This window comes from Lissotriton helveticus (genome assembly GCF_964261635.1).
Source record: "Lissotriton helveticus chromosome 1_1 unlocalized genomic scaffold, aLisHel1.1 SUPER_1_unloc_47, whole genome shotgun sequence".
NCBI lineage: Eukaryota > Metazoa > Chordata > Amphibia > Caudata > Salamandridae > Lissotriton > Lissotriton helveticus.
In genome coordinates, this window is record NW_027611689.1 from 1,561,026 (window position 1) to 1,585,435 (window position 24,410).

General features: G+C 44.3%; 1 protein-coding gene across 1 annotated transcript in view; it reads left to right on the forward strand.

The window, feature by feature from the left end:
• Positions 1-20,666, forward strand: part of LOC144806124 (uncharacterized) — a 46,425-nt gene extending 25,759 nt beyond the window's left edge. Inside the window, exon 2 of the mRNA XM_078672555.1 lies at positions 18,408-20,666. Coding sequence (XP_078528681.1) covers positions 18,647-19,615 — 969 coding nt within the window. The 5' untranslated portion in view covers positions 18,408-18,646 and the 3' untranslated portion in view covers positions 19,616-20,666. The remainder of the gene's footprint in view (positions 1-18,407) is intronic.
• The last annotated feature ends 3,744 nt before the right edge of the window (positions 20,667-24,410 follow it).

Sequence of the window (24,410 nt, forward strand, 5' to 3'; positions counted from 1 at the left end):
AAGCTACCAAGAGGGTGAGCAGGGGTTGTCTTGCTGGGTGACTTCCTTGCCCTGACGTGGGAATGGTGGTTTCTGCCTGGCTTTGGCGCAAGCCCCAGCCAACCAGAAATCCCATTTCTAACACCCACTGTCTGGCTTAACTTGCTTAACTTGCTTTGGCCAACTCGGGCCCCCATTCAAAGTACTCTGACAGGGTGACTCCCAAATAGTGAAATATCTTTACTCTTTCTAAAAGAGTACCACTTAGCGAAGGGTTTGGCCTGGATGTACTAGGAGGGTTGAAGACCATATATTTGGTTTTATTTAGATTGATCTCCATCCCTCGCAGCTTACAAAAATCAGGAAAGCCATCGAGCTTGCGCTGGATGCCCATTGATGTTTTTGAAAGTAACAGGGTGTAATCGGCAAACATCAGCGCAGGCACCCTCCCTGATGCTAGCTTGGGAGCATCGATGTCCTTGATGTTTGTGTGATAATTGAGCAGGTCATTAATAAAAAGACAAAATAAGGTTGGGGCCAGAACGCATCCCTGTTGTACCCCTTTTTGGACAGGGAAGCGAGAAGTAAGTTCCCTATATTGTCCACTGCGTACTTGCGCAAAGGTTCCCAGGTGGAGCCTCTCTATTACCTTGAGAAGATAGGGAGGAATCCCAAGATCACTCAGCACCTTCTACAGCTTCTCCCGAGGAACCATATCGAAGGCAGACTTCAGATCAACGAATATAAAGTAGAGGCTGCCAACCTCTATAGTCACTGTTTTCCAGTACATATATACTACTTATGGTTTAAAAAACATATAGATATTCTTTAGGTCTGCTTAACAAATTATATACATCATTTATGATTTTTCATTTATATGTATGTGTGTGTATATATATATATGTATGTATGTGTGTGTGTGTGTGTATATATATGTTTATTTTATTTGAAAGGTTTTATATAGCGCGAACATGACCCATCAGGGTATCCGACCGCTGTACATGAAAGCAAGCAATTTAACCAGGAGAAGAATGAAGAATTGCCCAGGTCATGGGAGGTACACAGCAGTATAAAGTGCATTGTAGGACAATACAAAACAGTGCAGTAAACAGGAAGTACAGGTTGTTTGGGTGATTTCAGGACTATTATTGCAAGTAGCTATTCAGGAACAACCCTTTGCCTTCTTTCTTGAATGTGGCGATCAAGGGATTAGTTCTGATTTCGGGAGGAAGACCGTTCCATATTCTTGGAGCAAGACCAGAGAAGGGTCGGTTGTAAGTTCTTTTTGTTGAATTTTTGAGGTCTGAGTAGTAGATTATTCGACCTTCTTAGGGCTCGGTTCAAACCGTGTGTCAGGCAGGGTATCTTGAGATGAATCCTTGCTTCGAGAGGGAGCCACTTGAGTAAGTATTGAGTTGATGATTGGCTCCTCGTTGTTGCCCTGATGTGGTCTTTCATGCTCCGGTGTTTGTCCAGCGTTGTGCCTAAAGATCTGGTGGAATCCACAACATGTGGAATGCAATTGAGGGCCGTTGAGTGTTTGAGCTAGTCTTGAATGGGGAGTAGTATGCTTGTGGGGGGCAATAATTAGGAATTCTGTCTTGAGGGTATTCAGCATAAGGTGATTGTGAGTTAGCCAATGTTGAGTTTTCACAAGGACAGAGTTAAGAGCTTTGATATTGTCAGGTGAAGAGACTTTTAGGTATATTTGAGTGTCATCTGCGTACATTTGATAATATATGTTCGAGCGGTTCAGAATTTCCATGTACAGGTTGAAGAGCGTGGGTGATAATGCAGATCCTTGAGGGACCCCTGTTGAGATCGGGGTGTTGTTAGAAAGGGAATGATTAACTTTGATTCTCTGTGATCTATTGTGTAATTAATGAGGCAAACCAATTTAAAACTATGTCTGATAAGCCCATCCTTTTTTCGAGAAGATCAATCAAGTTATCGTGTTTGACGGTGTCGAACGCGGAGGAGAGATCCAGGAGAAAAATGTAGGCAGCTTTCATTTCGGTCAAGAAATCTGAGTGTCATCAGTAATGTGTGTCAGGGCAGATTCGGTACTGTGACCCGCTTGGAAACCTGATTGCAATTGATCAAGGAGTTGAAACTGATAGATGTGATTACGCAGTTGTGTGTAATCAAGTAGTTTGGCTAGGGTCATGATATTGGAAAAGGGCCTAAAGTTGTTGGGATCATTTAAGTCTGCATTTGGCTTTTTAGGTACGGAGGTGACTTGGCTAGTCTTGAGGCAATCGGGAACCCTGCCTTGAAGGAGAGATTCATGGACAATCTTGGACCAGAGTGGGATTATGGAAGGTATAAGATCTTTGAAAAGCTTGGCGGGCAGAGGATCCTTGAAAGGTTTTAATGAGTTTATAGTTTTGAGTTACTTACTGGTAGAATAAAGGAGTTCCATAATACCTGATTTTTTGGGTGAGTGAACCATGGAGCCACAGGGAGAAGAACTCAATAATGGGAATGGCGGGGCAATGGACTGGGTCAGGCGCAGTGTGTTTGGTGAGTTGCGCTTTAAATCTTGTTCGATCATTCTTATCTTTTCGATGAAGTGTGCAAAAAAATCTTCACTGCTAGGTGTTAAGTCATTGAGTGTAGAGTGTTGATTAGTTGAGTGGTTGGCTTGTTTATAAAATGCAAACAGTTTTTTCGGCCTGTTTTTGGCCTGTTTTTGGCATAGTCGAGCAGAGACCTGAAGTGAGCAGTTTTGGCACTATGGATATGTTTGTATAGGTGCTTCTTATCGTCCTCAGCTGCTTAAGGTTTTTTATAGAGGGAGAGTTGCTCCATGACCTTTCCGCCAGCCTCCGTTTATGTCTTTCCTCATTAAGGGAGCAGCTGAAACAGGGTTTGGAGGGTTTTCTCTGCATTCTTTTGAGTTGCTTTGGAGCAACTGAATAAAGTATATCATTCATGAAGTGAATGTAATGTTCTGTAAGGACATCTAGATTTGTCAGTTAAGAGGACGGGCGAAGTAAGTTATTACTAATGTTAGTTAGCTCAATTATAATTGATCTTTCTTAAGTCACCTGACCATTGTTTGGCCTTGCGAGGTTGACCTTATCTGGTCAACACCCTTTCCAGGATGAGAAATGAGACTAAGTAATGATCCGACCAGTCAAAGGGAGTTATGGCATCCATTTAAATAACTGTGTCTTTGGCAATGATTGAGTTGAGCATGGATCCCTTGATGTGGGTAGGTTCATTGCAGGACTGTGTGTGGTTTGAGGAAAGCTTGAAAGGTGCACAGTAAGGGATCATTAGCGTGGTTCCAGTGAAGTTTTTTTTTTACCCTAGCAAATCAGTAAGCGGAGAGCGCTCCCTCCTGCACTCCCAACATTTCATCCAACACATCAAAGACGCAATTCCAATAATTCGCCACATCCTCTCATTCCCAAGCGAGGTGCATGAAGGAGGCCGCAGGCACAGCGCAAGCATCTCGTATCCCTGCTCCACCCCGTTCTACACATCCATACATGGGTCCTATAGAGCCTATGAAGGAATTTGAAATGGATAAACCTCAATCTATAATTGGGTGACACATGTCTTGACTGTGCAGCAGTACGCCCATACTTTCTCCTCAAATGGGGTTCCCAGGCTTTCCTCCCATTCGCGTTGGGCGGGGGGGGGAGGGGTACGCTGATATATCACACATTTATTCCGGCATGCAGTTAGAATCTAAGTTTGCGGGGCGAGGGGTTAGTTAAAAAAGCATCCAGAACGTGGCAAGTTAGGGGCGCAACCGGGAACGAGGTATATAGCACTCGAAGCGCTGCCCGCAATTGGAAGTCAGTCAGTCTATCAAGTAGGCCAGTATGTTCATCCCCCAGTGCGGTGTCCAAAGCAATAAAGACACCATCCTGGAAAGCATGTCCCAACGTAAGCAACAGAAGCTTGCGCTGTCGCTGACAGGCGCCTGCCTCGTTTGTGAAAGGCAATGCTGGGTGTCTAGTGAGCGGCACCAACGGTGCAAATAAGGTGTCTAGGTGTGCCCTGCGGCTGAGTTGCTGCCAGGCCCAGACCATGCAGCCAACAGCGCCAATCCCAGACCCCAGGTGATTTTGCGGGCAAAACAGAGCCATATGTAGCGGAACTGGGTCCGCGTGGTCACTTTTGGCTGCAGTGTGTGTCATAAAGAGGGTCTGGTACACCCAATGGAACCCGAATTGGGCCTGTGTGCAGCTGTGATACAGTTCCATATTTGGTGCTTCCAGACCTCCCTGCTTGTACAGGAGCGTAAGACTCCCAGGCCATCGGAGGTTGCCCTCCTGCCCATGCAAGAGATAGCAGATCTGAGGGAAGTCTCCTCTTGAACTCTGAGGTAAGGGGGAGCGTGAGATTCACAAAAACATATAGAAATTTAGGTAGTGTCACCATTTTTGCAATGGCCATCCGGCCGGCCAGAGAGAGGGAAACGCTCTTCAGTGGGGTAAACGGCTCTTTAGTCCTGTAGGTCTAGTACCTTGAAAAATGTCCTCAACCTAATTGCAACCTACTTGACCTCTGTCTCTGAAAGTGGAGCAAATGTGACAAGATAAGAAGATTTAAAGGCATCTGTATTGCTCATTCCCTTTGTCAGCAATAAAAATGCCTTTAAATCTTGTCACATTTGCTCCGTTTTCAGAGACAGAGGACAAAAGTTAGTTTGTCTTCCTACTCGCCAGAAAGGGCGAGTATGACCTAAAAACAGCTTGTCCTCAATAATTCTACCCCGCAAATACGAGCGTGCGACTGGATTTGTCGAGCCCTGAGCCTGCTGTAGTTATACCTCCACAGCTCCTCGTGATACCTACTAATCCAAATACCAAGGTACTTCACAGGGGAGCCTGCCCATTATGCAGGAATTCTTCTGACTGAAACATGACCATAGCGGCAGTGAGAGGAAAAATCGCAGATGTCCTCCAGTTAACATTAACACCTGAAAGGCCGCCCAACCTAGTGATTTCACGTCTAAGGAGGTCAAGATTGGTTGCCAGATTATTGATTTACAGATTCACATCATCCGCGTACATAGACTAAAGGATTACCTTGGACGTGAAATCGAGCCCCCTTCGGGCATGATTCCGCTATCTGGCCGCCAGTGCCTCCATGGCTATGGCAAAGAGGAGGGGCGAAAGCGAACACCCCTGCCTCGTGCCACGGCAACTTGAGGGGAGATGACCCTGTTGACCCGCAGCTTGGCTGTTGGGGAGGTATATAGACTCATACCAATGTGGGCAAGTAGCGAGAACAAATACGGCCACTCCAGTGTATCAAATGCTTTGGTCACGTCCAGAAAAACAGCAGCAGCTGGTAAGGAGTGGTCCACCTCCTGCATCACCGCAAAGAGGGTACGGAATTTGTGGGCAGTTCTCCTATCAGGAACAAAGCCACATTGGTTGTGCCGGAGTATCGTAGGAAGCACAGGAAGCAGCCGCATAGCCAACAATTTAGCAAAGATTTTATTATCTAGGTTGGTCATTGATAGCAGCCTATAAGAATCACAGAGTAACAGAGCCTTATCCGGCTTAAGGAAGGTCACGATAAGTGCTTCATGGAGGGAGGGAGGAAGGAAGAACGCCCCTCAAGTGAGTCCTCAAACATATTGAGGAGGTGAGGTGCGAGAAGCGGCGCGAACTCCTTGTAAAAGGTGTGTATCAGGCTGTCCAACCCCAGTGCATTATCCCCAAGCATGGTCCAAATTACCCTAATCACCTCCTCCTCCTCCTCCTCATATGGTTCGTCCAGGTACTTTCGGTATGCATCACTGAGCCACACGAGTTCAATGGAGTCGAAGAAAGGGAGCCTGTCAGGAAGTGCCTCCAATTGTCGAGCAGCATACAGTGAAGAGTAATATTGAGTCATTTTGGCCTGGACAGCATCCTGCTCGATCACCAACAAATCCTCGTCATTGCGCAACTCACAGATATAGCCACTTGCCCAAGGTTTTTTAAGAAGACGCTCAAGGGTTTTGCCGACCTGGTCACCCACCCGTATTGGTGAGCGCTCGCCTCCTGACCCAGGAAATGCGTTTCTCTGTGTGCAGCATCCTCAAATTCCGCTGTCTTCGCCTTGATCTCCCCAAGGGTAGTGAGCTGATTGGACGTGAAATATTTTGATTCAAATGAGTGAATCTTTCTCTAGCCACCTCAGATCATTCCTCAATGAGTGTAAAACACCAATTTGTTTAGCAATACACTTGGCCCTGATGACATCCTTAGACGCCTCCCATAGTGTGGACGGGTAGTCCACAGAGCCTAATTTGGTATCAAAGTATTCCATTATGGCCGATCCAATCTCCTCTCGCAACACCTGGTCCCAGAGGGCACCAGCTGGAAGTCTCCAGCTGAAGGCTCTATTCGGCGCGTCTGTTAAAATAAATTCTAATGGTACTGGAGCGTTATCCGATAGGGTTCAGGCAAGATTTGCACAGTGTCTAACCCAAGTGTCCTCGTCACGGGATATGAGTCAGTCAATTCTAGACCTTGAGGGGCCCGCAGAAGAAATGCAACTCCCGTCTCGGCTGGATTGGTGTTGGCAGCACCAGACATATATCAGATCCTGGTCTTCCATAAGGGCCTGCAGTTGCCCCACAGCTCGGGCGTGAGGCGGACGAGAACCATTTGACCTGTCCTAATTGGAGTTGAGAACCACATTAAAATCACCTCCCCATAGCACTGCCCCGGGGCTTAGGGAGTCCGCCATCCGTCGCACCTCCCTAAAAAACTGGGGGGCGTCGGTGTTGGGGCCGTATATTGATATGAGTCTCACTGGGCAATCTACAAGAACCCTCTCCACTATCACATACCGACCCTGGGGATCGCATGTTGCAGTGCACGTATGCCAAGGGAGGCCCTTTCTGAGAACAATGGCTGTGCCTATGGCGTAGTTGAAGTATCCCACTACGAACTTTTCACCCATCCATCCCGCTTGCAGGCGTGAACATGAGGCTCCCATCAGATGCAGCTCTTGTGAAAAACAGATGTCTGCTCTATATCAATTAAGAAGCGCTGCCACTAACCGCATCTTTCTACCGCAGTTCAGGCCCCTCACATTCCAGGCTACAGCTTTTAGCGTGCATGTCTTGTCAGCAGTTGCAGTCATCTCTGCATTTTCATGCATCCACGCGCGCCAAGAGGGAGAGCAGAAGCCAGCAGCTGCGGACTCGGGACCTGAGAGAGGAAGGCAAAAGAAGAAGGGAGAGAAAACGCAAATAGAGACAAGCAAACCGTGAAAGTTGAGCGAGAGATGCAAGCTATGCCACCCCCAACTTTGTGATGTCTGTCCAATCTGATTAGGTTATATTCAGGGGGAACTAGAATGTCCAAAACTGGTGAGGAGGAATCATTAAGCCAAGTTTGTGGTCTGATCAGGAGGTCCAGATCTTGCGAGAGTATGAGGTCGGCTTTATTCGCAGCATTCCTAACCGCTGACCTGCAATTCAAAAGCATTGACTTGAGGTGGGATTTGATAACCACAGCTTCTTGAGGAGATGTGGAGACTGATAGTAAATTATCAAGGTTTAAAGTATTGTATTCCGCATTTATAGAGCGCACTGTGACCCTACGGGAATCCTGGCGCTTGAACACACGAGATCAATTAACCTTGAGTGTAATAGCGAGTACAGGGTTAAAAAGGATAAGAAAGTCACGTCCACATACTTACGCCCTAGGAAAGAGTCAGGTCTTTAACTTCTTTCTGAACTGCAGTAGATTACCTATCTGTCTAAGTTCGGCTGGGAGTTTGTTCCAGGCCGAAGCTGCTGCAATACTAAATTCTCTTCCTCCTGATCGAACTCTTCTAAACCTGGATACTCTCACTAGTTTAGCTGAGGAGGAGCAAAGGTTATGTGGGGGACATACCATTCCAATCTGCTCTGTAATGGCTTGGGCCCAATGCCATACAGAGCCTTAAAGACTATGCACATTGACTTGAACTGTGATATACTACTGAAGGGAATTTTAGGGTTCAGATAATCTGGGCGCACTACCTCAGGTTAAACGTTCAAGTGTGGAAGAACATAGATGGTGAGTGGGTGGTGCGTTAAGAGCAGACGGAAAATTACCCCTAACCGTCTAAGGAGTCAAGAGACCATACACATATGAACAGCTAAGCTCTCGCAACCACAAATAAAGTTTCACAATTCAATTGATTGATGATATACAACACAAAAAGTAACATAGAAGCAGATCCTTTGGTGTGAATCCTGTCCCAGCAGGATTGAGTTTTAATGGGTCCAGACTTGAGAAATAACAGTCAGCCGACACGTGTTTCGTCGTGTGCCGTTGAGTCAACACGACTCTTCAGGGCTGAAGGTATAAAACACAAAGTATGTACATTTACTGGTACGTCAATTTACAAGTTTGTACTGCATATGGTGACATAAAGTGCATCATACATGCAGTAGTGATATGTGTACCCACTCGCACAAGGAGTGGATGTGATGAGTGAATACTTTCAAAACACTGCGAGTGTCACACTCTACGGAAGTGAGTTGGTTGCCGAGAGTGATTGTGCCTTTCGGTATAAAGTGACTGGTATTTCAGTAAAAAATAGTGGCAAGTGTTCTCGTGCACACGGTGATCCTGTCCTTCTAGGGTTGCAGTGTGGTGAGAATAGGTTCGTGAAAGCAAGCAAAAGTGCAGTGAACGTTTCTTTTTTGACAAGTTCTTGGTATCAAGTGGGAATAATCATGTGTGGTTACACACTACGTGATATCTTTGAGCCAAAATTCAGAGCGATAAGTTAGAAGCATGCTCTCCATATTGCGAGTAGTATATTACCTTAGAGTCAACCCTTACGATGGGGTTGAGCGAGGTCTGGGCCTTATAGCGGTGTACCCTTTAGGTAAATTGGCGAGATGCTGTCTAACCAAACGAAAAGGCAGAACAAAAAAGGGGGTGGGGAGAAAAAAGAGTAAAACATAATCAGGAAGGCATAAAAGAGCGGAGTGTGATACAGTCCGTCCCTGGAGGGTTAGACTGAAAATAAAAAAATAAAAAGAATAACCAGGATATTGGAAAGGAAGTGTCCTTACCACTAGGAGTAGTAGAATTTTAAGAAATTTAGTTGCAAACGGATGGATTATCCTGTGGTTCCGAAAATAAAGTCACGTGCTAATCGACTAGTGACGTCTGTTTCTTAGTGGTATCAGAGATTTCCTGGTGCAGGGCCTCTAGTAGAGAAATATGATTACAAAACACCAAGGTTAGTAAACCATGGGTGAAGAATTGTACAGTTCACATGACTAGTTCAGGAAACATAATGTGTAAGGATGTAGCGTTAGAAAAGTACCTGAATTAAGTCATGTAAACTACGAAAACCGGGAGGGGATCCATAAAGAAGAAAACCATGGAAGACGGGTGTGCTTCCTGGTTAGTGGTGAGCTGAAACAAGAAAGGTTTGCACCAATTAGAAATTGCCCAGCGCCGCTGTAGCGTGTTGTTCCCGAAGTCAGGAAGCTTTCGTTAGAGGGGGTTTGTTTGGTTCCTAGCGCGTGGGCAGCCACTCACCTATTAATCGGTATCCCTCCTCTGTGTGTTCCCGGTGGCCGTCTGTCATGAACGGACCCTGGGCCGGAGGAGGAAATGACGTTATATGGGCAGAAAATTAAAAACCGACGATGTCCGGAAGTTCGAGGAGAAACGGTATGCGAGCGGCCGCCATCTTGGAATGGTAAAATAGTGCACGGCGAGTGTATCAAGGTCTCCTTTCTGGGAATCGTAAAGCGTTAGGTTTAAGTAGGATTACAACATTCCGGTATTGGCATGGAGGGTCCTATTATGGAAACGATAAGTTTTTGAAACGCATATGTTTCACGGGGACACAGGGTGTAGCCCTATTTCTGGGTAGAATCTAGAGATCTCGTCCTACCTGTGAAGTGAAAACGTAAACTTGTCCCATCCCACATTAGGGGTGCAAGCATGCCAATGTGACAAAGTGATAAATTCAACTACACACCCCAATTGCAATTGGGTGCAGAGAAGTAAAACTGTTAAAAATTCGTATATCTTGTCCCTTCATGTACGGTATAACATATGCCTCACTATTCATGGTGACACATCAGACAAGTACAAATTGTGTAAAGATAATCTTAGAAGGGTGACATCACAGAAATAATCATTAGGATTATACAACACACATAAACTGCACATTCCAGTCTGTAATCGGAAGTATTGTTGATAAATCCTACAATGGTGGCCCTCTCACTTACCCACGTTAAAGTGTGGGCTGTTATCACAAAGGTAAATACGGTTACGAATTATCAGTGTAACAGCATATATTCCAAGCTCTGTCTGCCACAAAAGTCTATTCTAAATTAGTCCCAGGTGACATGGACTCATTAGAATTGAGACACTTCAGGTAGTGTGTGTCTATTCGGGGTAGAAGGCATTGGTTTTCATAGGTTAGGAGCCCCCTTAGGCTACTGTTTAGTCGCCTAGAAAGTACTGCATCTCAGGGTCGTAGTTAAGCCCATGTTCCACGCTCTGAAGGCGCAGTATCCATGTGGCCTCTCTGCGTCTGAGTGTCAGTTCCCTATTACCCCCTCGGATATTGAGGGGAATCACATCAATGCCAAAAACACGTACTTTAAAATCTTCCTCCGGGGGTTGGCACTCTGCTACATGTAGGGCTACTGGGTACCGTGGGTCCCTTTTCTGTATTGCTCTCATGTGTTCCCCAACTCTATCCTTGAGTGCCCTGATGGTGCTGCCGACATATACTTTGCCACACTTACATTCAATCAAGTAGACCACAAATTTCGTCAGACAAGTAATGTTGTGTTTGATTTTGTACAAGGATCCATCCGGACCCTTGAAAGTGGTGGTTCCATGTTTCCCCCAAATGCACATGGAACATGAACCACATTTGTAGAAGCCCAGACCCTTAGTAGAAAGCCAATCTCGCATCCCAGTGTTAGGAGGCACCGTAGGGCTCAGTTTATTTTTAAGGGTGAAGCCCCTCTTGTATGTGATGGCTGGTCTGTCAGGAAGAAATGTCTTGAGCACTGGATCATCTTTCAGTAGTTTCCAGTGTCTATTAAAACTCTTTTTAGTCGTGTAGTTAAGAGCATTGTACTCAGTTATTAGTCTTATTTGTTGTCCAGAGGAATTTGTCTCTGTACGTGTTTTTAGACAGTCTGGTCTAGAGATGGTTCTGGTCTTTCGTTCAGCAATTTTGAGGGATGCCTTTGGGTACCCCCGTTTAAGAAATCTGTCCTTCATGCCTGTGATGCATTGTTCAAACTCGTTAGTTTCACTGCAGTTACGTCTGGCCCTTAAAAATTCTCCATAGGGGATGGAGCGTAACTGATGTTCAGGGTGAAAACTAGACGCATGGAGTACAGCGTTGCAAGCGGTCGGTTTACGGTAAAGCTTGGAGTGTATCTTATTGTCCTTAATGTAGAAGTCCAAATCTAAGAACTCCATGCTCGTGAGACTGTGTTTCATGGTGAAGCTCATCTCCCATGTGTTACTGTTTAGGTATTCAAAAAAGGAATGGAGAAGTTCCTCAGAACCTGACCATAGTAAGAAACAATCGTCAATGTACCGACCCCAGAATACAATGGAATCGATATATTGCATGCCCTTGGTTCCCCAGATCAAATCAGACTCCAATGCCCCCATAAAGAGATTGGCAAAGGAGGGTGAAAATTTTGAGCCCATTGCAACTCCCTTCTTCTGTCGGTACCATTTGCGGTCAAAGATGAAAAAGTTGTTTTCCAGAATGATCTTGGTCATGTGTAGTAGCATGTTAGTGTGTGCCCAAAGGGAAGCTGGTCGGTTAGATAGGATTTTGCTAATGGCTTCCAAACCAAGTGCAGGATTGATGCTCGTATAAAGAGACACCACGTCTAGTGTTACCAGCATGGTGCCTTGTTGCCACTCCATGTCTGCCATGATGCTCAGGATGTGTTTTGAGTCCTGTATGTACGATGGGAGATTTCTTACCAATGGCCCCAGAAAAAGATCCACATACTCCGCGAGTCTCTCAGTGGGGCCTCCGATTCCTGAGACAATAGGTCTCCCTGGAGGGAAAGGAAGTTTTTTGTGGATCTTAGGTAGCGTATAAAACCATGGATATGTAGGTCTAAAGATTTTGAGATACAAATATTCCTTATCGTCTAGAAGACCAGACTGTTTCCAAGTAAGTAAAAGTCCGTTCACCAAGAGTGTCAGTGGACCAATGGGGTTGTGGTTCAACAACTCATAGCAAGAGTTGTCGTTCAGTTGGCCCTGGATCTCATTGTTGTAGTCAATCAGATTCATGACCACCACGCAGAGAGGCCACATGGATACTGCGCCTTCAGAGCGTGGAACATGGGCTTAACTACGACCCTGAGATGCAGTACTTTCTAGGCGACTAAACAGTAGCCTAAGGGGGCTCCTAACCTATGAAAACCAATGCCTTCTACCCCGAATAGACACACACTACCTGAAGTGTCTCAATTCTAATGAGTCCATGTCACCTGGGACTAATTTAGAATAGACTTTTGTGGCAGACAGAGCTTGGAATATATGCTGTTACACTGATAATTCGTAACCGTATTTACCTTTGTGATAACAGCCCACACTTTAACGTGGGTAAGTGAGAGGGCCACCATTGTAGGATTTATCAACAATACTTCCGATTACAGACTGGAATGTGCAGTTTATGTGTGTTGTATAATCCTAATGATTATTTCTGTGATGTCACCCTTCTAAGATTATCTTTACACAATTTGTACTTGTCTGATGTGTCACCATGAATAGTGAGGCATATGTTATACCGTACATGAAGGGACAAGATATACGAATTTTTAACAGTTTTACTTCTCTGCACCCAATTGCAATTGGGGTGTGTAGTTGAATTTATCACTTTGTCACATTGGCATGCTTGCACCCCTAATGTGGGATGGGACAAGTTTACGTTTTCACTTCACAGGTAGGACGAGATCTCTAGATTCTACCCAGAAATAGGGCTACACCCTGTGTCCCCGTGAAACATATGCGTTTCAAAAACTTATCGTTTCCATAATAGGACCCTCCATGCCAATACCGGAATGTTGTAATCCTACTTAAACCTAACGCTTTACGATTCCCAGAAAGGAGACCTTGATACACTCGCCGTGCACTATTTTACCATTCCAAGATGGCGGCCGCTCGCATACCGTTTCTCCTCGAACTTCCGGACATCGTCGGTTTTTAATTTTCTGCCCATATAACGTCATTTCCTCCTCCGGCCCAGGGTCCGTTCATGACAGACGGCCACCGGGAACACACAGAGGAGGGATACCGATTAATAGGTGAGTGGCTGCCCACGCGCTAGGAACCAAACAAACCCCCTCTAACGAAAGCTTCCTGACTTCGGGAACAACACGCTACAGCGGCGCTGGGCAATTTCTAATTGGTGCAAACCTTTCTTGTTTCAGCTCACCACTAACCAGGAAGCACACCCGTCTTCCATGGTTTTCTTCTTTATGGATCCCCTCCCGGTTTTCGTAGTTTACATGACTTAATTCAGGTACTTTTCTAACGCTACATCCTTACACATTATGTTTCCTGAACTAGTCATGTGAACTGTACAATTCTTCACCCATGGTTTACTAACCTTGGTGTTTTGTAATCATATTTCTCTACTAGAGGCCCTGCACCAGGAAATCTCTGATACCACTAAGAAACAGACGTCACTAGTCGATTAGCACGTGACTTTATTTTCGGAACCACAGGATAATCCATCCGTTTGCAACTAAATTTCTTAAAATTCTACTACTCCTAGTGGTAAGGACACTTCCTTTCCAATATCCTGGTTATTCTTTTTATTTTTTTATTTTCAGTCTAACCCTCCAGGGACGGACTGTATCACACTCCGCTCTTTTATGCCTTCCTGATTATGTTTTACTCTTTTTTCTCCCCACCCCCTTTTTTGTTCTGCCTTTTCGTTTGGTTAGACAGCATCTCGCCAATTTACCTAAAGGGTACACCGCTATAAGGCCCAGACCTCGCTCAACCCCATCGTAAGGGTTGACTCTAAGGTAATATACTACTCGCAATATGGAGAGCATGCTTCTAACTTATCGCTCTGAATTTTGGCTCAAAGATATCACGTAGTGTGTAACCACACATGATTATTCCCACTTGATACCAAGAACTTGTCAAAAAAGAAACGTTCACTGCACTTTTGCTTGCTTTCACGAACCTATTCTCACCACACTGCAACCCTAGAAGGACAGGATCACCGTGTGCACGAGAACACTTGCCACTATTTTTTACTGAAATACCAGTCACTTTATACCGAAAGGCACAATCACTCTCGGCAACCAACTCACTTCCGTAGAGTGTGACACTCGCAGTGTTTTGAAAGTCTTCACTCATCACATCCACTCCTTGTGCGAGTGGGTACACATATCACTACTGCATGTATGATGCACTTTATGTCACCATATGCAGTACAAACTTGTAAATTGACGTACCAGTAAATGTACATACTTTGTGTTTTATACCTTCAGCCCTGAAGAGTCGTGTTGACTCAACGGCACACGACGAAACACGTGTCGGCTGACTGTTATTTCTCAAGTCTGGACCCATTAAAACTCAATCCTGCTGGGACAGGATTCACACCAAAGGATCTGCTTCTATGTTACTTTTTGTGTTGTATATCATCAATCAATTGAATTGTGAAACTTTATTTGTGGTTGCGAGAGCTTAGCTGTTCATATTGACTTGAACTGTACCCTCTGCATAACTGAGAGCCAGTGGAGCTCGGCCAAGGCCTGAGACGCTGAAGACTGGCGTGGTCTCATTAGTGCGAACTTGGCGGCCATCGACTGTATTCTCTTCAGTCTCCCTATCAGATATTTTGGAGACTCCAACAACAATGTTCTGATGTACTGAAAATGAAGTAGAAAGGAGTGAATGTCTGCATCAGACATAGGGTCAGTGATCCTATGTGGCCTGGCGTGATGGTTAACTAGGCCTAGATTTCCAGGTCAAATTTGTCTAGTTTTCCATGATGAGTCTTGACTTTGGCAGAGTTTAGCCGTAGTGGGGAGGCATGATTGATCATTCTTGAAGGACATGTAGAGGTTCCAGCGCACCTCCATCATTGAAGAGAAGTGTAGTAGGTTCAGAAGACCCTCTTTAACTAGTTGGAGGTCCTGCCTCAAAGGGGGGTGCAGGGGTATAAGGAGTGGTTAGTTGGTCTGGGGATAGGAAGGGAGTGATGTCGCCTTGCAAAAGGAAGAGTGGTAGGTAATATAGGTTCCACATAGTCCCGGATGAAAGTATAAGTGGAGGTTGGGGTCTTGTGGTTGGTGACATGGAGGGGGTATGAAGAGTAGAGGGAAGTGGTGTTCTACAGTTTTTCTCCATCTGTCTTTTGTGCTATAGGGCATTTGACTGCCAGGTGTTGGGCAGCACAGTGGGTGAGTGGGGTGCTCCTTGAGGTAGGAGTGATGAGAGGAGGGGAGTTTAGTAGGCTTACAGTTATCTAGAGTGCTGTATTTATTATTATGGGGGTGAGCATAGGGTGATGATATGTGATTAGAAGCCTCCCTCTCATCCACTACCTCTCACGTCTCAAAGGTTAGTAGCTGGAAGATCCCTTCTCAGCAACCTCTTATCAGTTGGAAGGTCAAGGTTACCGGGACACAGTCCCCACTATATGATCACATCAATGGGGAGGGAGGAGGGGTTGCACAGGAGGCACCTGTATGTCAACTTGTATGCACCTCACAGGCCCGGCCCTCTGTGCCTTCTCAGGCAGGCCTTCTGCAACTGTGTACGCTCTCTGCATCAGCAGTCCGCAACGCAGGAAGGGCAGGGGCAGTTACCGCCTAAGGAATGCTCTTACCTCATCTCCATTATCTAGCCGCTGTCATTGTGGCAACCATCCTCCAGGCTTCTAGGCTCCAACCAGCGTTGCGTGCCCCAGCGGTCAGTTTATTTCTAGACAGCCATTCAGCCCCACTGTGCCTGGCTCTGCCAGTACATCTCAGCTATGCCTCTGCAAGCGTCTATGCCCTTCTCATCATGGTTTCGTGGGGCTGGGGAAGTGGAGTCTGCGGCCCCCTTGGTCAGCCGAGCTCAATTTACAATTGACGGGCTGCCACTGTATGGCTCTCAGCGTGGCATCCGTGCGATCGATCATGGTAGAAAGTCAGTCGCAGCCTCCTCTACCAACTGGAGGGCTCTATGCATGGGACCGCCTCAAGGGGCACACAGTCTGACCTCTAACTCCTTGGGAGAGTACTGGATTCCGTAGGATTAGGCAGGGTGCCCGGCAGAGAAATCGTTCAAGGTTTCCATTCAGCCATTTTCCTGTGTCTGCCTTTTTACAAGATTATGCAAGTTTAGTTTATTCAGTTTGATATTATTTAACATGGCAAAACAATTTGTTTTTAATTCTTTTACGGTCTATACAAAATGTAAATAGATTTATCATTATTTGATATGTTACTGATATGAGTGAGTGCACACTTACTGTTAACATATCAATCTGCTTTATTTTATGTTGGTCTCATTTATCCGTGCCTCAAAACCCTACAGTCTCTATCTTTATAGGCAAAGGCAGTCTTTACCTTGCGTTTATTGATCTAAAGACTGCCTTTGACCTGGTGCCTCGGGAATGGTTATGGGGAGTGTTGTCCGATATGGGGATTCCTTCCAATATTTTGTCAATCCTAGTGAGGCTCCATGAATGCAATTTTGCCCAAGTGAGGTGGGGCACTCAGGGGCAGAAGACAAATAGAATCCCAGTGGAGAGAGATATCCGCCAGGGATGCGTTCTTGCTCCCACTCTCTTTTCACTATATATGAATGGTGTGGTCGAGCACTTGCTGGAAAATCCATCTGATGCACCATCCCTGGCGGGTGAGCGAATTCCAACCCTCTTACTCGCTGACGATACGCTTTTAATATCCAAGTCCCCTATGGGCCTCCAGAGTCTCTTAGATAATTTTCAGTCCTTTTGTACTCAAAGAGGGCTTATAATAAATACAGACAAGACAAAATATTTTGTGTTGAACCCCCCGGAAAAACTCGGGCGACCCCCAGTCCTAAACCATGTATCCTTGGAAAGGGTCACTGTATTCAATTACTTAGGTATACGTATTTCTGACACCATGCAGTGGAACCCTCATCTATACAAAATGCTATTAAGCCACAAAAGGGTTGTGTGGGCGCTCCTTAAGGAACAGCGCTCCTCTTCAACCAGACCCATCGCCCCGGTCATCGATATCTATAAGGCGAGGGGAGTCAGTTCGGCCCTCTATGGGGCGGAACTGTGGGGTTCTTGCAATATGGAACAGCTGTTAAGATCAGAAAATAAATTCCTAAAGGATTTATTGGCACTCCCGCAGAGCACCCCATCGGTACCTTTGCTACTTGATTTAGGATGCCACTCGATTAAAGATCTGGCAAAAGTCCTACTGTTTTGGGCCTGGCTGTGGCGAGTGCCAGAACTAGCAAAATATGCAGAGGGGCTGGCAGAAGTAATGTCGATGACGGGATGTCACATAATTAAATGGCTTAAAGATGTAAAATTTCTACTTGGTGAATTGGGCCTCAATGAAGCCTGGGTAAATAGGTCTACCACCCCTGAGGCAACATTAAAGAATCTTTATTGGAGATGGGTCGTAACAAGAATTAGCACTGATCCAAAGCTTGGTAGACTAACAGTAGACTTCTTAAGGTTTAAGGATGTGCCATTCCGAGAACCCTACCGTGATATTATTCAGAAACCCGCTGATAGGGCTTTGTATTTTAGATTTAGGGTCGGAGTCCTCCCAGTGCACAAATTAACTGCCCGCTGGAATGCCCCATTCCAAACAACACCCTTTTGCCCTATCTGTAAATCCAGAACAGAATCTATTGCACATATTCTGTTCGCATGTCCGGCTTATGCGTCACCGAGGAAGTGCTGGCTTAAACCACTATGTAGATTATTGGGTACTAGACATCACAATGAGGCGTTGCGTATCCTGATGTCTGACACTCAGTCGCTGTACGTATGTGGTCTGTCAACATTTTTATCATGGGCTTGGGCCATTAGATCTAAAAGGCTTAAAGAAAATGTATAATCTGTGAATTTAAAGAAAATGTATAATTTGTGATTCTAATCTGTAAATTGTGATTTTACCTCTTTATTCCTGTTTTTTTTCCTTCTTTTTACCACTGATTTTAGCTTTGATGTTATTTGTGTATCAAATTCTTTTTTCTTTTTTTTCTAAGGTACGCATGTAATGTATTTTTTAATGCGATGCTTTTAAGATAGGTTTTTTATCGAAATAAATCCTTATACTACTACTACTACTACTACAAACTCTATCCTATCGGAAAAGTACATGCATTACTTCCAGAATGCTGCCATTCTCTGTTAAATAATTTCATTAAAATTAGTTTTACACCTTGAAAGATATTTCATTTTAATTTTTTTTTTTTATACTGCAGGTGGCTTCAAGTGTGGACAGGAACAAAGCTTAAGGACTCTGTAATTTGCAGCAAATAGACTACAAAGAGAGAGCTATTCCTGGAATTTTAGAAGAAACCAATGTCTAAAACCTGGATTTGGCCAGGAAGTAACGACAATACAGAGCAGAATCGCTGACTGATTGTAAAAGCAGTTTCTGGAGTCTTTCTAATTTCTTATACGTCAATGAACCCTTAAGTTGGGGGCAGCAAGGACACACATGATCGAGGAGATGGAGGGCTTTGTGACTGTAGAGCAAGAGCCAGAACAACAGCACAATTTGAATAAAAAAACAGTGTACATTATTTATAAGACTGTGCAGATTGCAGAAGTAGTGTACCCATGCACTTCACAAGAGACAAACCTAGCTTGTAATTTGAACAGGACAGTACAGAAAAATAGGTGTACAGGAGAGATACCTTATCAATGTTCCGAATGTGAGAAAACCTTTACTCAACAATCCTACTTGACACGACATATGAAATCGCACTCTGAACAAAAGCCTTATCAGTGCTCTGATTGTGAGAAAAGATTTAGTCAAAAACACTATCTGACACGACATGAAAGAACACATTTGGGACAAAAAATATATCAGTGCACTGAATGTCCAAAAATTTTCAGCAAAAAAGCAAGTTTAATTCAGCATGAAGGTGCACATGCAGGAGAAAAACGGTATCTGTGTTCTGAATGTGGTAAAACCTACCGTCATAAAATCAGCCTCACGTTACATGAAAGATCACACTTGGGACATAAACCTTATCAGTGCACTGAATGCCAGAAGAGCTTCAACGATAAAAGTACTCTTGCTAAGCATGAAAAAATTCACACCGGAGAAAAGCCATATCAGTGCAATGAATGTCAAAAATGTTTTACTAAGAGATGTAGTCTAACTCAGCATGAAAAGACACACACCGGAGAAAAACCCTATAAGTGCACAGAATGTGAAAAAAGCTTCAGTCAGAAAATCCATCTCGTACATCATGAGAGAACCCACACAGGAGAAAAGCCCTATCAGTGTGAAGAATGTCAAAAAAGCTTCAGTCAGAAAATTCATCTGACCCAGCATGAGAGAACTCACACAGGGGAAAAACCCTACTGGTGCAGTGAATGTCAGAAAGGATTCAACCACAAAATTAGCCTGACTCACCATGAGCGTACGCACGCTAGGCACGCCTCCGCTCAGGAATGATGTTCATTCACATAGTTCCATGTAAACTAAAAGAAAGTACAACATATGGACATTAACCTGAACTGAACCCCTACAAGTGCAGTGAATATTACGCAAGCTCTAATTCTGAAATCCGTCTTACAGATGAGATAGCATGGAATTGCCCAAAAAAAGTTAGCAGTGCGCTGCAAAACCAAGCGGCTAGTGTTTGAATGTATGAATAACTCAGTCTGCCTAGGCGTATGAGGGAGAAAATATCCGGTTTGCATGAGAAATAATATCTTTGAAAAGCTAAAGTTAGAATGGTAATCTGACTTAATGGGTGAGCGCAAATCTAGCTTAGTTGCAAACCTTTTTAAGGTGGAACTTGTAAGGGCTTTTTTGTAAATGACAAAATCCCCCAACACCCCCGCATTCCCCCCAACGCCCCCGCATTCCCCCCAACACCCCCGCCTCCCCCCAATTTGCCCCAGCCTCCCCCAACGCACTCCAGTCCCAATGCACTCTCACCACACACCCCATTCACCCCTAATCACACCCCCCACCCACACACATCCCACCCCCAACACACTCACACTGTTTTATAAACATTCCCATGCCAAACGTTCAGCAGATTGACATAAAATAAGTTGCAGTAGTAAGAGAGCTGCTCCCTCCTGTGACTTTGCTCATGGGAAAGATCAATGCGATTACATACATAAAAAAGAAAATTGTGAGGAGCAAAAAAGTGGAAGCAGTTAACTGAAATGCTCTTCTCTAAATTCCTACAACAAGCTAATGAATGAAAGCCAACAGGGTAATTTAAATGTGCTGCTATTCAAAAAGCCAAAGAGACTCTAGCCTTGGGACGTTGTCATACTAGTAAAACAAATTGAAACCAGTGAAATGATTTAAGCTGATAGTTATTGAAACGTCCTGACTCTGGTGAACAGTATATTAATGTGGCAAGTTGTGTATGGACTCTAGTGTGGGAATTGTATAATATGTACCAGAGAACAATGCATGGAGATTTTTTGAAGAGTGTCAAATGTTGGAATATGCCTTTAGGGACAAAAAATGAAAAATCACAAACCATTGTGACCAAGCGTAATCGATTGCGACCAATTGTCGCCCAGTATGGCCTATTAAAACCACTTCAAAGATATTGCCTGTGAAAGTGAAAACACAATCAATTCTATGAAAGTATCTATTTTTGCACGGATGATATTGATGCTATTGTATTCTTCCTCATGGAATCTTTTGTTATGACTCCTGCTGTGTGTAAAATGAAAGCCTATTCAGAGACCTGAATCAGAAGAAAACATAAATAGTCTATCTATAAAGATGAAATCACTCAAGCATCCGAAATATGGTAATACTGCCCCTGGGCACAAATTAAGAAGTGCAGGTGTTTGAAAAAGCTACTGCAAAACTGTTCCTAATGTTTAATAGTGCAGAATAAAAATGGTCCGTCATTTTTCACGATAGATGCAACTTTGCCTCGGGGGTGGGGCTGGAGGTGGGCGGGTCATCCAGCACCAACAACCCAAACTGACATCTGTTACCAAAACCCAGAACTGACATTAGACACCAACAACCAGTACTCACAATAAGTTAACATTTTCCAACAACCAGAGCTGACATCAGTCAACAACATCCAGCACTGACATCAATTATCAGCATTCATCAACTGATCCGTGAGTGAGACTGAGGCCCGGCTGACTGACAGTTGTTGAAGCTTAACTCACTGGAAGCTAAGGTAGAAACCATTTTTGCAGTCTGGCCGTTTCTGGCCCCAAAACATACTTTTACATATGTACAAAACATACTTTTACACATGTACAAAACATACTTTTACACATGTACAAAACACAAGTTGTGATTCGGTAGCAGTATTTGAAAGCGGCGTGTTTAGGACGTCCCTCCCAAATACTGAATCTGAATGGGATGTATGAATGTTTTGCGACCAAAATACAGTTGCATAATTTTAAAGTTTTACTGACTCCTTTAAGGAGGTGTTAACCCATTCACAATGGGACCCCTTCCCCTTTGAGAATAAAAAAAGAATATATTTTAACAGCATGGAGTGGTCCTATGGGGACCACTGCCTAATCTAAAAAAAAAACAATTAAACTTCAAGGTTTTTTTTTGTGAAAATGCATCCTGTGTTCCTTTAAAGAAAATGCATTAATAAGCAATCACAGACATGGTGTTCTATAATGGCTGCTATTCCCACTGGGTCTCAAACTGCGACTTACCTCATGAATATTCATGAGATAGGGAGATTTGCAACAACCTAAGAATCGCTGAATAAAACTGAAAGAATTTCATACATTTGGGATAGCGATTTCCTAATTGTGATTCACAGAGAACCGCAATTAGGAAATCGCTATCCCTAAAATCTGTACATATGGCCCTAAGCTGCTTCTTATATCACCTGAACCTGCTGAAAATACCTGAAATACATCAATTTATGTTGTTCTTGAATCCTCGGGTGATTAAGTCCACACATCCGTAAATGTTCGCTTTCATTGGTTCAGGCAAAGTGATCTACTAAATCATGGCGGACAACTTATTGGTGGTCTGCGTTTGCCTGCCCCCAGTCCCTTCTCAAAGCAGTGTTAGCGCTGCAGCCTGCTGAGTATAAGGGGTTAATTACCAGGGCCTGTTCACCCTCAGTTTCAGAACTCTGTAATGTGCCGAAATAAAATTAAAATTTGTCTCTGAGGCAAAGTCTTGTCACTCATGTTCAGTTAAAAATAAAATAAAAAACTCAGGAAACACACGAGCTGAGACATTCACCGGAAGTCTGTAAAACTCTACATTTGGCAACCAGACAGTATTCCGAACATCTTGGCTTCTGTGGTGTGGCTTCGAGTGACCGTCCTATAAATCTGACTCCTCCCACATACTCTGAAAAATGTTACTGATTTTGTATATCACAGACCCTGAACATGGGGATTGTTTCCACTGTAAAAAAAAAACACTCATCTCCCTTTACCCTGGTTTTTCTGCATAATGCCAGAAGCTGAGCAGTATACATTATCCAGTCTAACACAATGAAGGTCGTTCAACTAGGGTTTCTGCCCCCCATTCTGTGTTATGTAATATGCTCTTCCCTGTGTTCCTCCTTTGTTTTGTAAGTCTTTCTGTTGTAAAACATAATGTTTTCATTATAGTCCTTTGAAACAAATAAAGCCTAGAAATTGTACTTTGTCATGTCGTGTATAAAATACAACCACCCCTTGCAGGCATCAACATGGAGGGAAACCATTTCCATTGCCCTATATGGATCGGAGAATTATTTCTATTGTGACACTCATTCTGTCTGCACACAAGAAGATCCCTCATTTGTGGCACCTCTTCAAGATCTTGTATGATCACATGTATTGGTAGACTGCTTCCTTCAATGCTGGAGATGTTCTGCTACTGCTCCCTTAAAGCATTCGCTGCGTTTGTCGGCCAACAGCCGTTGCGAGCAGTACCTCGGTAGTGCCGCCCACTCAGCTAAACTGCCGCACTGTGTCGGAATTGCCGCCGCAGTTAAGCAGTTAAGAAATACATTTACCGGACCTCTTTCCGCTGTTTCTTTTGAGGAGAGCTCTGTATACTTTTGTCTTCTCAGTGCATCTTCACTGCTGCGGGCATGCCATGATGTGGCAGGGGCACTAATTTGCCCTAGGATCTGTTAAATGACCATTGTTTGTCCCTTTTAGCTAGCTTGTAGATGCATAGCCCGGGCATCCTTTTGCTCTACATACCAGGCCCCTTCTAAAAACAAATGCTAACATTTTGATGCCATTAACCAAAGAGTTGCATCTCTGAAAAGCTTGGACGTGTTAGAACTCTTTACAGCTTGACTTAGAGTTACTCACCGGTGTACTCTAGTTTTCCTTTTACAAGCTCCTGCTTGGTCCGCTGGCATTTTATGACTGGTTTGGACCCAGAAGAGGGAAGAGTCCCTGCTAGAGTCAAAAAGAGGTTGTTGCATCGAGAGGAACATTGAAAAGGGTCTCTCTCCATGTGCCTTGAATCTTTGCCTTCAGGGCTTGATTCTGATTCACAGGATTATTTGACCAGATTATTTTTATTCATTAATTTTTTTCTCCTGCTAAATTTTTATTTGGCCTGGAATATTACATTGTGCCCTTTGACTAAGCACTCTTTTTCCCCTTGTTGGGGAAAGATCCACTATTTATACTCTGGAGTCTCAGCGAACCCGCTGAGTGAGTCCACTGCGCCAAGGGAGCCACTCACACTTGAGGTATGGTATGGTTCCCCTTGCCAAAGCACTCCCTCTCCCCTTTTTGGGGAAGGATCCAGTATGTAGGCCTTGGAGTCTCAGAGACCCTCTGAGAGAGTCCACTGCGTAATGGGAGCCTCTCGCAACAGAGATAGGGAAGTGATAACACTTCCCCTGGGATCACAGCTTACTGCACTTTGGACGTTGCCTTGACTTGTCTACCCGTTTGTGTCCCCGTCAACCTTCCCCTCCTCTCCCCATGCTGTGTCTCTCACCCTCCCCTCCTCTTTCCCGTCGTCATTATCTGTCTACTTCCCCTGCTCCAACCCCCTCCCCTTAATCTCTCACCCTGCCTTCTTTTCCCCTTACGTATTTGTGCTTATTGTTTATCTCGACCCTACAAGTAACTATGTTGCCATGCTCTAAGAACTGTGTAACCTTTATAACAATGTAACCTGTAACTATGATCTGATGCTCATGTAAAGCGCTCTGATACCTCCGGGTCTAGCCAGCGCTATATAAAACATTTAAAATAAATAAATAATTAAATAAATTATTTCAAGACTGTATTGTTTGTGTTGGAGATGACACCTC